This window comes from Eptatretus burgeri, chromosome 16, assembly GCF_056783735.1.
Source record: "Eptatretus burgeri isolate ZD-2024b chromosome 16, Ebu_testis_v1, whole genome shotgun sequence".
Lineage (NCBI taxonomy): Eukaryota > Metazoa > Chordata > Myxini > Myxiniformes > Myxinidae > Eptatretus > Eptatretus burgeri.
In genome coordinates, this window is record NC_140976.1 from 59,988,089 (window position 1) to 60,002,093 (window position 14,005).

The 14,005-nt window shown below is 45.5% G+C and overlaps 1 protein-coding gene across 1 annotated transcript in view; it reads right to left on the minus strand.

The window, feature by feature from the left end:
- Positions 1–10,723: 10,723 nt before the first annotated feature.
- Positions 10,724–14,005, minus strand: part of LOC147011149 (RILP-like protein 1) — a 34,785-nt gene continuing 31,503 nt past the window's right edge. The window contains exon 8 of the mRNA XM_085859259.1: positions 10,724–11,245. Within this exon, the coding sequence (XP_085715385.1) occupies positions 11,092–11,245 (154 nt within the window). The 3' untranslated portion in view covers positions 10,724–11,091. The remainder of the gene's footprint in view (positions 11,246–14,005) is intronic.

The window sequence follows — 14,005 nt, forward strand, 5'->3', positions numbered from 1 at the left end:
GTGATGAAGGTTGTGGTCAAGTTTTATTGAAATCGTGTGTCGTTTCCGAGAAGAGAACAAATACCTATTTTTTTGGGGGGGTGGGTCAACCCCTCCCTTCCTCCCCCTGCCCCCGTAGACCTCCTCAGATGTGATGACCAAAATTGAACACTATATTCTTGTTGAGGCCTTACTAAACTCTGATGCGGTGTTAACACTACCTCCTTGGATTTATAATTTATTCCTGTACAAATACAACCTAAAACTCCATTAGCTATATCTACAACTGCTTCACACTGTCCTGTCTGTGAGCATCCCCCCCCCTCCCCCACAACTATTACTATCTCCAGTGAAACACACTCCACAATTGCCCATTACATTATGTCATCCCTATTTTCATTATTCTCACCCAACTTCAGCACTTTGCATTTCTTTGTGTTAAATTGCATCTACCAATCTTTTGCCAAGTTATGAAAGTGTAAATACTTTCCTTAATCTGATCACCACCCCTTCTGTTATCTACCTTCCCTTCATAGTATTGGTACGGACAGGATGGTTGCCGGACCGCCCGGCCACTGATAACTCAGTAGCCTAACGGGTTATCAAGCATCTGCGGACGCCATTTGGGAGAATTTTTCCTAACGGTCCTCATGGCTTCGATGCTATGTCACCCACTGGTGACCTAAAGACCTCAACTCAACAAGTACATGCACCCGAGTACTTATTACAACCGAACGGAACCGTGAGTGCTGCGTTGGTTAATCAGCGAAGCCAATTGGTGGGGAAAAAACTTCCCGTATATCTATTACATACACACTGGCACGTATTTACAAGCCGATTTAAAAGCTGTCCAGCAATCTTTATTTGATAAACAGGCAATCATCAAAGTAGGTATTTACAAGAAAGTAAGCGAAGGCAAAAGACGCAGAAGAGCAGACTATCTGTTAGCACCTATGCTTTCCCCTTATACACTCTTACTTAGACAACAGACATGGCACCATCAGCTATTCTGGGAAGAAACAGATGAGATGATGTGAAGAGAAGGAAGCAGAACGGAGTATGAGTGTGACTCCTCCCTTACCTTACACAATTAGGTGGGGCTGTGTCAGTCCAAATAAGTGGGGGAGGTAAAGAATGGGGGTAAAGAATATATACTCATCTTGTCGATGAGAGTGCGGCATAGCAAGTGTAGACTTAGAGGAAAGGTGTGAGGTGCAAACAATGTCTTGTGCCTGGAGTGTAAATGGTGATAGCTCTCTGAGGAAGGCTGATTGCCTTTTGTGCGTCCAGAGTAAGACGATTGAGTGGTTAGTGGGGAAAGGACGAAAAAAGATAGCGTGAGTGTATGCGCAGCTGCACAGCGCAAGGGGGAACTCTCCATCACCGCGCCCTTGCATTGCACTCCCCTCGCTCAGCAGAGGACCTTGAACCTGACGCAGTCTTCTCTGGCAGGTGATTCTCTGAGCAGGCAGGCAGTCTTCGTGTCATCCCCAGCGTGCACATACCAGCCGTGTCCTGACCTTTATACGGGCCACGCCGGACATGGCTTCAAGGGAGCAAAGTTCACACAAACATCGTTTGACCCTGTGCGGCTTTTTACCATTGGTGCATGGCTGACGAAGGGACGGAGAGGTGGAGAATCCCCACTCTGTTATGTATGACCACGTGCGCCCCCGCTCATCCCCTTATGCACCCAAACACTGGAATGATTCCTCCCCATGCATGCAAATGTTCCTTTTTACTGTGTGTTTGAGAAGCGTTGTCCCGTGTGACAATGTGGAAGTGCAGGGAAGGAAGAATGAGGGAAGGTAATTCATCCGGTCCAGAGGATTAATTGTTTATAATGGTGAGGGATTCGTTCGCGTGTTCTGAGTTTGATAGAGGTGAGTGGTGACTTGGAGCCTGAGGAGTACAAGATGGATGGATTTACTTAGTAGCTGGTTTGAATGTGAATAATAAAAATGAGTGGATCGAGTGGAGAGGGAGATGGACACAGACAGACCGAAGGACGAGAATCAACTGACTGCAGGGTGAAAGAAAAGACCGATGGGATGAAGGAGGGTTTGTTTAATTCAGGTTTGGTGAAGCGGATTATTGGTGGATTGAAGAGATTAAAAGTGGTAGATGGTGAGACGTCACACTGAGAACACACAGACTAACCTCACAACGCATTCCACCCCCCCCCCCACTCCTGCAAACCCCTGGACACAGGGCAAGGATCTACCGACACACAAATTAAAAAATAACTCTGGGAATTCCTACGTGTACTCGAGTGTCCTCCCCTCGGGTACCTTTCCAAAACTATAACTATCTGCAAATTTAGGAAGCGGATTCTTCATCCCACTATCCAAATCGTTGATGTAGATGATGAATAATCTGCTCAAAAATGAACGAACACCACTGTATATCCATTTTTGTCAAATTTCAGCTTTTACGTGAAATCACATCCACTGTATCTCCTTTATCTCTCCATACGAGTCATAGCTCTCAGAGAAATATAGTTCCCTTGATATGTTCCAGAAATGATGAACGCCTGACAAGTTCAGACCACAGGATGTCATTTATCTGAAGCTCAACGATTTCACTCTCCAGTTTTGCACGGTCAGAACAGAGGTCTATGACGACGGGTGACAGAGATGACACTGGCACGTTGAACGGGTTCTCAATGAAGTTGAAAGAGTCTCCCTTGCAGCTGGAGTTTCTGCGCATTCAAGTGACAAGCGATGTCGGTCAAAAATGCTAGCTTTATTACCCACTCTGGGTTTTCCAACTCTACCTCCCTCCTCTGTTTTCAACAAATTCTCAAATCTGAGGAAGGAGACTCAAAAATCGTTCCAGTATTTTTCTAAGCAACAACTATCTAACCTTGCTGTGCATCACCAGGTCGCCGTACTCAGTCTCGTACTCATCGAGTCGTGCTCGATACTGTCTGTGACTCAGTGCTCTTGACACAATGAAATTGACCACCATGACAACCAGCTGCATCACATTTCACACCTCAGAGTATTTGAGTTGAGCTACGAGTGCTTCATCATGTACGATGCAATGAAAAGTTGTAAACTTGGGTATTTCTTCTCATCAGACCGGTGAGGCCGTTCTCCTATCCTCGCATGTTTGAAGCACCGTCAATGCATGCAGATGCCAGATTGGACTAGTTCAAGTCATTCTTGGAGAAAAGTCCAGAAAGCCATTAAGAATATTTTTACCCTCTGGTCTGACCTTTCAATGGTATCAAGCACAACAATTCCTCCTTTGGGATACGAACCCATAGGCATAACTGTGCAATGTCATACACATCCATGCTTTCGTCCAACGCTATGCAAAAACACCTCGCAGCCGAGATATCCTCCGGTTAGCTGCTGCCGAATGTCTGTCGCCATTCCCTCCACCCTTCTCATTATGGTTGTACCAGACAGCTGTAGAGTCCTTGTTACTGAAGTCATCATACATTATAAAATCCACACGATTTCAAATGAAGCTTCTGTCAAACTCTCTCCAACACACCTACATCTCTGAAGCAATGTTTGCTGACCTTCAAGCAAAGTGGTGAGTTGCTCGATTTTATTTTTCCGAAGGTTACTTCCAGGTGGGTATTTGCCATTAGAGTTGGCATGTGTTTTTGTGTAATGGCGCTCAAGATTGCTGCGGTCAAAAGCAGAACATGACCGATCGCTCCCGACTTTATTTTATTTGCTGTTAAGAAATATAATTTTGAAATTTCACAATAGTCTATGGCTGATGCTGTCTGTCCGGTCCCAGAAGGAGAAGTCAACTCATTGATAGCATTTTCGGCGGATTACGGAGGGATGTTTTCACGTTTGCGTATTACAGGCCACACGTCAGGGCCCCACTTTAGACCACCAGGGGCCGCCAGTGGCCCGCGGGCCGTGCAATGGAGAACAGAGGACTGGAGGATTTCCCATCGAATCAGAGATCATTTAAGGAGATGAGGAAAAGGACTAGACCCAAGACTGACTTGGGACAATCAGCCTCAATTGGAAGAGGAGAGGAGACTGTTCCAATGATAGTGTTACGGTTCTCAGAACCGTATGCATACAACATAGTTGTCCTGAGTCGGTTATTCCATTAATATACATGCAGATAGATCCCTACCTTTTGTCTAGCGGGACAGCACAGGGGTGCGTTGCGATGGGCTTTAGTGAGGTTATAAATCATTTTTTCCCTTTTATTTTATCCCCTCCATTCCACTTCCCACTCTTCTACTGAGGTAAATCTGCCTCACTTGCTCCCCTCGTTTCTCTGGCCACACCGTACCAGCGGCTACCCACTGTATCCCGAACACTCGTTTTCTGAGGAAAAATCCCAACGCTCGCTATGGGTTCCACGTCGGCATCCACCTTCCCAAACCCAGACACGTGTGGTGTGGGCGGGCCTTACCAGTGTCTGGCCGAAACTCCACCCAGAAAGGCGCACCACGTGAAGGCCCGGTCCAATCGGGATGCTCAGATTGGACAATGACGGCTTCGCCATGGCTCTCCCCGAGCTTCAGGCTGTATAAAGAACGGATCTCCGAGTTGGGGAGGTCGAAGAGAATTGCAGGGAATTGTTGGAGAGGTCGAAGAGAATTGCAGGGAATAGTTGGAGAGGTCGAAGAGAATTGCAGGGAATAGTTGGAGAGGTCGAAGAGAATTGCAGGGAATAGTTGGAGAGGTCGAAGAGAATTGCAGGGAATAGTTGGAGAGGTCGAAGAGAATTGCAGGGCAAGAGAATTGCAGGGAATAGTTGGAGAGGTCGAAGAGAATTGCAGGGAATAGTTGGAGAGGTCGAAGAGAATTGCAGGGAATAGTTGGAGAAGTCGAAGAGAATTGTAGTTGGAGAGGTCGAAGAGAATTGCAGGAATAGTTGGAGAGGTCGAATTGGAGAGGTCGATATTGCAGGGAATAGTTGGAGAGGTCGAAGAGAATTGCAGGGAATAGTTGGAGAGGTCGAAGAGAATTGCAGGGAATAGTTGGAGAGGTCGAAGAGAATTGCAGGAATAGTTGGAGAGGTCCGAAGAGGAAATAGTTGGAGAGGTTTAATTGCAGGGAAGAGAGGTCGAAGAGAATTGGTAGGAATAGTTGCAGAATAGTTGGAGAGGTCCGAAGAGAATTGCAGGGAATAGTTGGAGAGGTCGAAGAGAATTGCAGGAATAGTTGGAGAGGTCGAAGAGAATTGCAGGAATTGCAGGGAATAGTTGGAGAGGTCGAAGAGAATTGCAGGGAATAGTTGGAGAGGTCGAAGAGAATTGCAGGGGAATAGTTGGAGAGAGGTCGAAGAGAATTGCAGGGAATAGTTGGAGAGGTCGAAGAGAATTGCAGGGAATAGTTGGAGAGGTTCAAGAGAATTGCAGGGAATAGGGAATTGGAGAAGAGTCGAAGAGAATTGCAGGAATAGTTGGAGAGGTCGAAGAGAATTGCAGGAATAGTTGGAGAGGTCGAGAATTGCAGGGAATAGTTGGAGAGGTCAAGAGAATTGCAGGAATAGTTGGAGAGGTCGAAGAGAATTGCAGGGAATAGTTGGAGAGGTCGAAGAGAATTGCAGGAATAGTTGGAGAGGTCGAAGAGAATTGCAGGAAATAGTTGAGAGGTCCAAGAGAATGGAATAGAGGGTCGAAGAGAATTGCAGGAATAGTTGGAGAGGTCGAAGAGAATTGCAGGAATAGTTGGAGAGGTCGGAAGAGAATTGCAGGTGAATAGAGAGAAGAGAATTGCAGGAATAGTTGGAGAGGTCGAAGAGAATTGCAGGGAATAGTTGGAGAGGTCGAAGAGAATTGCAGGGAATAGTTGGAGAGGTCGAAGAGAATTGCAGGGAATAGTTGGAGAGGTCAGAGAATTGCAGGAATAGTTGAGAGGTAAGAGAATTGCAGGAAGAGTATTGAGAGGTCGAAGAGAATTGCAGGGAATAGTTGGAGAGGTCAAGAGAATTGCAGGAATAGTTGAGGAGGTCGAAGAGAATTGCAGGGAATAGTTGGAGAGGTCGAAGAGAATTGCAGGAATAGTTGGAGAGGTCGAAGAGAATTGCAGGGAATAGTTGGAGCGGTTGAAGATAATTGCAGGGAATAGTTGGAGAGGTCGAAGAGAATTGCAGTGAGTAGTTGGAGAGGTCGAAGAGAATTGCAGGGAATAGTTGGAGAGGTCGAAGAGAATTGAAGGGAATAGTTGGAGAGGTCGAAGAGAATTGCAGGGAATAGTTGTAGATGTCGAAGTGAATTGCACGGAATAGTTGGAGAGGTCGAAGAGAATTGCAGGGAATAGTTGGAGAGGTCGAAGAGAATTGCAGGGAATAGTTGGAGAGGTCGAAGAGAATTGCAGGGAATAGTTGGAGAGGTCGAAGAGAATTGCAGGGAATAGTTGGAGAGGTCGAAGAGAATTGCAGGGAATAGTTGGAGAGGTCGAAGAGAATTGCAGGGAATAGTTGGAGAGGTCGAAGAGAATTGTTGGAGAGGTCGAAGAGAATTGCAGGGAATTGTTGGAGAGGTCGAAGAGGATTGCAGGGAATAGTTGGAGGAGGTCGAAGAGAATTGCAGGGAGTTGGAGAGGTCGAAGAGAATTGCAGGGAATTGTTGGAGAGGTCGAAGAGAATTGCAGGGAATTGTTGGAGAGGTCGAAGAGAATTGCAGGGAATTGTTGGAGAGGTCGAAGAGAATTGCAGGGAATTGTTGGAGAGGTCGAAGAGAATTGCAGGGAATTGTTGGAGAGGTCGAAGAGAATTGCAGGGAATTGTTGGAGAGGTCGAAGAGAATTGCAGGGAATTGTTGGAGAGGTCGAAGAGAATTGCAGGGAATTGTTGGAGAGGTCGAAGAGAATTGCAGGGAATTGTTGGAGAGGTCGAAGAGAATTGCAGGGAATTGTTGGAGAGGTCGAAGAGAATTGCAGGGAATTGTTGGAGAGGTCGAAGAGAATTGCAGGGAATTGTTGGAGAGGTCGAAGAGAATTGCAGGGAATTGTTGGAGAGGTCGAAGAGAATTGCAGGGAATTGTTGGAGAGGTCGAAGAGAATTGCAGGGAATTGTTGGAGAGGTCGAAGAGAATTGCAGGGAATTGTTGGAGAGGTCGAAGAGAATTGCAGGGAATTGTTGGAGAGGTCGAAGAGAATTGCAGGGAATTGTTGGAGAGGTCGAAGAGAATTGCAGGGAATTGTTGGAGAGGTCGAAGAGAATTGCAGGGAATTGTTGGAGAGGTCGAAGAGAATTGCAGGGAATTGTTGGAGAGGTCGAAGAGAATTGCAGGGAATTGTTGGAGAGGTCGAAGAGAATTGCAGGGAATCGTTGGAGAGGTCGAAGAGAATTGCAGGGAATCGTTGGAGAGGTCGAAGAGAATTGCAGGGAATCGTTGGAGAGGTCGAAGAGAATTGCAGGGAATTGTTGGAGAGGTCGAAGAGAATTGCAGGGAATTGTTGGAGAGGTCGAAGAGAATTGCAGGGAATTGTTGGAGAGGTCGAAGAGAATTGCAGGGAATTGTTGGAGAGGTCGAAGAGAATTGCAGGGAATTGTTGGAGAGGTCGAAGAGAATTGCAGGGAATTGTTGGAGAGGTCGAAGAGAATTGCAGGGAATTGTTGGAGAGGTCGAAGAGAATTGCAGGGAATTGTTGGAGAGGTCGAAGAGAATTGCAGGGAATTGTTGGAGAGGTCGAAGAGAATTGCAGGGAATTGTTGGAGAGGTCGAAGAGAATTGCAGGGAATTGTTGGAGAGGTTGAAGAGAATTGCAGGGAATTGTTGGAGAGGTTGAAGAGAATTGCAGGGAATTGTTGGAGAGGTTGAAGAGAATTGTTGGAGAGGTTGAAGAGAATTGCAGGGAATTATTGGAGAGGTTGAAGAGAATTGCAGGGAATTGTTGGAGAGGTTGAAGAGAATTGCAGGGAATTGTTGGAGAGGTTGAAGAGAATTGCAGGGAATTGTTGGAGAGGTTGAAAAGAATTGCAGGGAATTGTTGGAGAGGTTGAAGAGAATTGTTGGAGAGGTTGAAGAGAATTGCTGGAGAGGTTGAAGAGAATTGCAGGGAATTGTTGGAGAGGTTGGAGAGAATTGCAGGGAATTGTTGGAGAGGTTGGAGAGAATTGCAGGGAATTGTTGGAGAGGTTGAAGAGAATTGCGAGTTGTTGTGAAGGTGTTCCGGCTGCTTGACTCTGCTTACATCTCGCCTCGACAGCCCGCGTACTGGTCCCCGCACACACGACCTCGACCAAACCTCTTGTCTGGTCCTGCCTACTGCTCATGTCTCGCCTCTTTGGCCTCCGCCAGACACGATCACCACGCGTGTGGCTGTGGACCGAACTGCACAGCTTTTGTCGGGTGCCACACCACGGAGCATCCCTTCTCCCAAAACGCTCAGGTACCAAAAACTGTGACCTTAACTCCCTCCCTCCCTGCCTGCAAAGGTGCTTTGCCTTTCATTGGGTTTATTTTGTCTGAGTGTGTGGTGCCTGTCCATTAGATAAGCCTGTATAAGAACTTCATTATGATTGTTATTGCTTTTATTAATGTCACGTCAAGTCTGCACTGTGTCCGTTTTTGTAAGTTGCTTGTAAATTTGAGTGAACGTGGGTCAGCGGTCCCAAGTGTGAATGGAGTGAATGTGGAATGCATGGTGCGAATGAATGATTGGGGGGAGGAGTGAATCTCACCCAAGGGAACCCGGGGTTAGTTAAATTAACCTAAAGGATGTCAGTTTTTAGGCGAGACGTGGCTCTAAGAGAGCTCCGCGTTCTTGTTCTTCTTGTGAAGACAAAACCTTTAGGACTCGGCTCTTTTATATACAGGATCCGGATCTCCTTAAATACTAAACACCTGTACACATCCTCGCATTGAGGGTGCCTTTTGAGAGCGTCTATCATGAACTTTTAAATATATTCGGACATTTGCTTTAAAGTTTTGAAAAGTTCACGTTACTATTTAAAGATTATTCCATTTAATGTGTAGTTATTTCGTAAATACACTATTTTCTCATCATGGACGACGATCGTCCAAGACGGGTCTCGCTATTGGCTCCGTCAAAGCACGTGACGAAATATCGGAAGTTGTTGTTGGTTTTTTTTCTTTTCTTCTTCTTCTTCTTCTCCTGGTGAAGACAAAACCTTTAGGACGCGGCTCTTGGACACATTTGTCCTTGTTCGTTAGTGTTGAACAAAGGCACGAAACCTTTTTGGCAGGTGCAGGACCATTGACCGGCTGGGAGCGTGGCTGGTGAAATATGCGTACTGAGTGGAGGGCACCGAAGTCGTCGGCCATGGATCCAAGCGACCGAGTTAGTGTAATGGGCACGGGTACCCACAGAAAAGGGACCCGGAGCACCAAAATGCCACGTGGGCATCGACGGGGAAAATGTCAGGAAGGGCATTCCCCACATTCATAAGGAGTTCATAGGCTCGGAGACAGCCTCAGCAACCCGAGGGTGCCGAAGATCGAGTTCGGCAGGTAGGAAGACCTGCCAATTGAGCCACGCTGCCCAGCCACGAAATTGTGCAAGAGCACGAGAGAAAATTTGCAGGCCAGGCCCAAATTAATAACGAACACCAACACAAGTTACGGGAATGGTGGTTGCTAGAACCGATAGTTTAAAGAGACAGGCGTGTTGAAAAGCCCCGGGGATAGATTAACGTTTAATGAATGCTCGGATAGATAGGAAATGTGTACCCCTTCGCACCATCCATCCCTTCGCTGTTCGTAAGCCGCTGGACTCACCTTGAAATTTCTGAAACCTGTGGGAGTGGTTCTGAGGCTACATTGGGCCTCGAGACATTTGCTTGTCTCTTCCTCAATCCTTTCCAAAGGGATCTTAGGGATTGGGAATTGACAGTTTTGACAGGTTAGCCGAACAAAGACAATAAGGGTGCTGGGGACACACGAAATTGTAAAATAAAATAAAAGGGAAAAAATGATTTATAACCTAACTGAAGCCCATCACAACGCACCCCCGTGCTGTCCCGCTAGACAAAAGGTAGGGATCTATCTGCACGTATATTAATGGAATAACTGACTCAGGACAACTGTATGTTGTATGCACACAGTTCCGAGAACCATAACAATAGCATAACATTGGCCACGCAAGTGGAGTCAGACAAAGCCAGGTATGAAGGTGGCCTTGTATGGCACAGGCAGCAAGCTTGGCACTTTGAAAGAGCCACATACCTTCATGACAAACTTATTACGGACCCTCGGCATAAATATATATATATAAAAATTAATATTTAATCTCGAACAAACAGTTTAAAATGGAGCACCGTGTGGCCAATAGAGCATTTAAAATTGTATCAGATGCGGCGATAAATGTGAATTGTTGCTCCCAGCTTTCTGGCTCGATGACAGGAAAAGCCATCTGCATTTTTGCTGCTTCTATCCCTCCGCCGTTGAGAATCTCGTTTGTAGTTTAGAAATATGCACGTGGAACACCCTGCAATCCATGCCTGCAGAAAACAGACCTTGTGGAACACCGGCCACATTTTACATCCAATCATGTAATTTTTTTTTTTTTTTAATATCCAGAGGTAGGTCGGCACTCTTATGTTGAAAGTTTGTCAAGCAGTTGCAGAAAAAAAAGAAGAATTTTTTTTTTTTAAAGCGAATAGAGGTGAAAAAGTGAGGGCGAAAGTAAAACAAAGTGAGGGCCTCAGTTAACGTTCCACAACATGGTCAAGGATAGTTGTTGACGCCTCCTACTAGTATTAAATATTTCAGCCTAAATTATTGATCCATTGAACATCAGCTTTCGATTATTTTAAAGTTGGTCATCTTTGCTGACAAGGAAAGCAACTCGAATATTTATTTCAGAGGGATTCATAAATTTATTTTTCACATGAACACGATTAAAATGCGGATTTCCTCGATCCATAATAGCACGTCTCCAAGAATAGCTGCAGTAAAAATTTGAGCCGAACCTCAAATGTCAGGTTTTTGCAGGGAACCAGGATCAAGTGCTTGTTAAAATGCTTAAAGCAAGACAAGTGCATATGATAAGCAGCGTTTGAATGCCGTAAGGAAAGAGGTGCTAACCATTTTAAATGATGTGATGCATAAAATGTCAATGCAGAGTTGATAGTTAATATGCATGACAACAGTTCAGGAGGTTTTGGTCCATTAGTAGTTGTCTGCACTGTTGAAGAGAAGGATAGGTGGACTCAGCTGGCCAACCCACCATCAGGGTGAGCAGAGGTGGCAGGATGCGAGTCTTCAGCTCCAACAGATTCCTTTTTCAGTAGTGATGTCCCAGGCTCTTGTTGAAGCTGTGAGCCAGAATCATGTTTTCCATGTTCTCTTGAAATCATTGAAAATCTACCACAAAAAGCTCAATCAGTGAATTTTGTTTTTAAATCGATACAACAGCTTACAATTTATATCACGACAGCAAGAGTAAAGTACAATGGCAATCATTTGCACCATTTCTAGCACAGCTTCACCATCGGGTCGTACATTATAAGCCAATTGAATGAAGTACTGAAAACCAAGAAAAAGTCTTTTTTTTTAAGAGAGAGAGAGAGAGAAAAGTTCATGGAAGAGCCCACAGACGTGAGGTGAGAAGCTAACAACAAGAGAGCAGCAGGAACTAACAGACATGACAAGGGAAGAGGGGGGGGGGGTAAATGGACAAAGGACGTGTGAGCACACACGGGAATTTGACAAACAAGGAACTTGGATGCAGGAGCAGGCCATTTGTCCATTTAAACGTGCACCACAATCACCACAATTCAATATAACACTTCATAAACTAAAATTCACTGAGAGGGGGGAGGGGGGATAAGAACAGTAGTGCAGGCACAGACATCACCAGATGTGTGAGGAAAGGACAACGGGATGATTTAAGATAAAACACAGATGGGAGATGGAAAAGAGCAACACAATGATAAAGGGCGACAGGGAATCTAATCATACATCCGATTCTGGTCGATGCTAATTGGGGTTTACAAACACTTATGCTGACATTAATTAGGATACAATTACTGTACAATTAACCCATCACTTTTACAACAAAAAGAAAACAACACACACACACACACAGACAGAGACACACACACACACACACACAGACAGAGACACACACACACACACACACACACACACACACACACACACACACACACACACACACACACTCCTGAAGCTTTCCTGGAGCATCAGTCACTCAACCCCCCCCCCTTCCCACCCACCCCGCAGACCCCCTCAGACCCCAATTTTTTTTTTTTAACATAGTGAACAAACTTTGGAAGAGAAGAGAGTACATACCTATTTGGAGGAGGGAGTGGGTGGGGGGGTACCCCTATAAACCCCCTTAATGAGCACAGATTTTGATGTGATCAATACACCTTCGTTAGGCATCAGATATGAAGGTTGTGGCCAATTTTCATCAACATCGTGTGTTTGGTTCAAGCGATAATGACAAGTGTTTACTGCTCACCAACTCACTCGCCTACCTACGGACACTGCTCAATCGCACAAGTTCACCTCACTAAAGTCCAGGTGAGCTAATAATAACGACACCCAAGTGACAGATATTGAAGTGGTTTTAATGTTGATATTTGTACAATCCACCAGTCTGGGCTGGTCGTTTGACTGATATGTTCTGGTGGAGAGCGCTTGCGGCATGTGGAATGTGTGCTCACCATTGTGGGCCAAGTGGGGTTCGCTGCTCGGTAAACCTAATTACCTCCACCACCAAAGGTGGACGGAGGTTATGTTCACACCAGTCATCCGATTCAGAGCCAAACGAGCAATCTCTAAAAGTTATGAACGGATGTGGACGAAACTTGGTGGACAGGTTGGGTGTGTGACAAGGACAAATGTAATCTATTGTGGTGAAGATCCGGAGACGATAATTTTTTTTTTTTTTTTAAACTCAATGAGCCATTCTTCACCATTGAGAGATGGGGCCAAAAACGATATGGATCATAATGTTTCAAAAAGTTGTGGACGATTTATGACAAAACTTGGTCAATGGGTTGGTTGGATGACAAGAACACGCAGATTTGATTTCGGTTCAGGTCCGGATCCAGATCCAGCCCATCTGGATGTAAAACGGAAACTGTTCAGCCTGGTGGAGGTAAGCACTCCACCGAGTGCAGTTCCAGTTTGATCTGAACCTGACCATGTGGTATCTCTTTAACCAGTACTGACGTGATGACAGAGTTTCGTCTCATGCCTTTTTCTCATGGTATTCAGAATAAACCAGGTGGGTGATGGTTGGCCAAAAGGACAGACTTTGTGTCCTTTTATTTTTGTATACAAAGTCAAGGCCCATATAAAAGCTAACAGGAGACAAGCACAAAACAGAAGGGAAGAGAGACATGAGATCTGTGGAAGGGAGAGGGATCGGATGGGGTACATGGGGTAAACAAGATGGACACTACAGGGACTTTCAGGAAGGAAAACAGGGAATTTGAAGGAGGTGGGTATGGGATGGATTAACGGGGGTAGAAAAGATCATGGTTTTGGATGGGGGAAGATAAGAGGTGGTGGTGAACAGCTGTTTTGAAGACCTGGATTGAACAGTATGCCTGGTGTTGGCTTAATGGTTAGGGTGGTTGGCTTGTGTTCCCAGGATCCTGAGTTACAATCCCACTCTGCTGTTGAATTAATACCAGATGGGGTTGACTCTGCCTGTCATCCTTCCGAGGTCGGCAAAATGAGTGCCAGCTTGTTGTTATACTGTGTCAGATTGGCGACCCGTCCACGATTGTACCCAATAGGCAAGGAGACTGCTTTGGCTGCACCAACGCTCTGCACAGAGTATGGTCCCAATGGATGGACGGGATGGAGGGAAGAGTGGGAGTTTGTTCCAGAGGTGGGAAAAAAAGAGGAATGAAAGAGTGAAGGTTTTGGTTTAACAATGATTGAAACAACAGCGTTCAAAAATGGCCTCCTCCAGTCGCTTGCCGAAACAGTTGTCTATCCAAAGCCAAAACCGATATCGTTCGAAATCCGACGAGAGAACATATTTTACGTTTTATCATCGGGTTCAAACTTTGCTCCATTCCTTTTATATAGTGTCAATTTGGCGAAGAAGTTTGCTGCTTTCTCGCTTAATGGCTTTGCAGACGA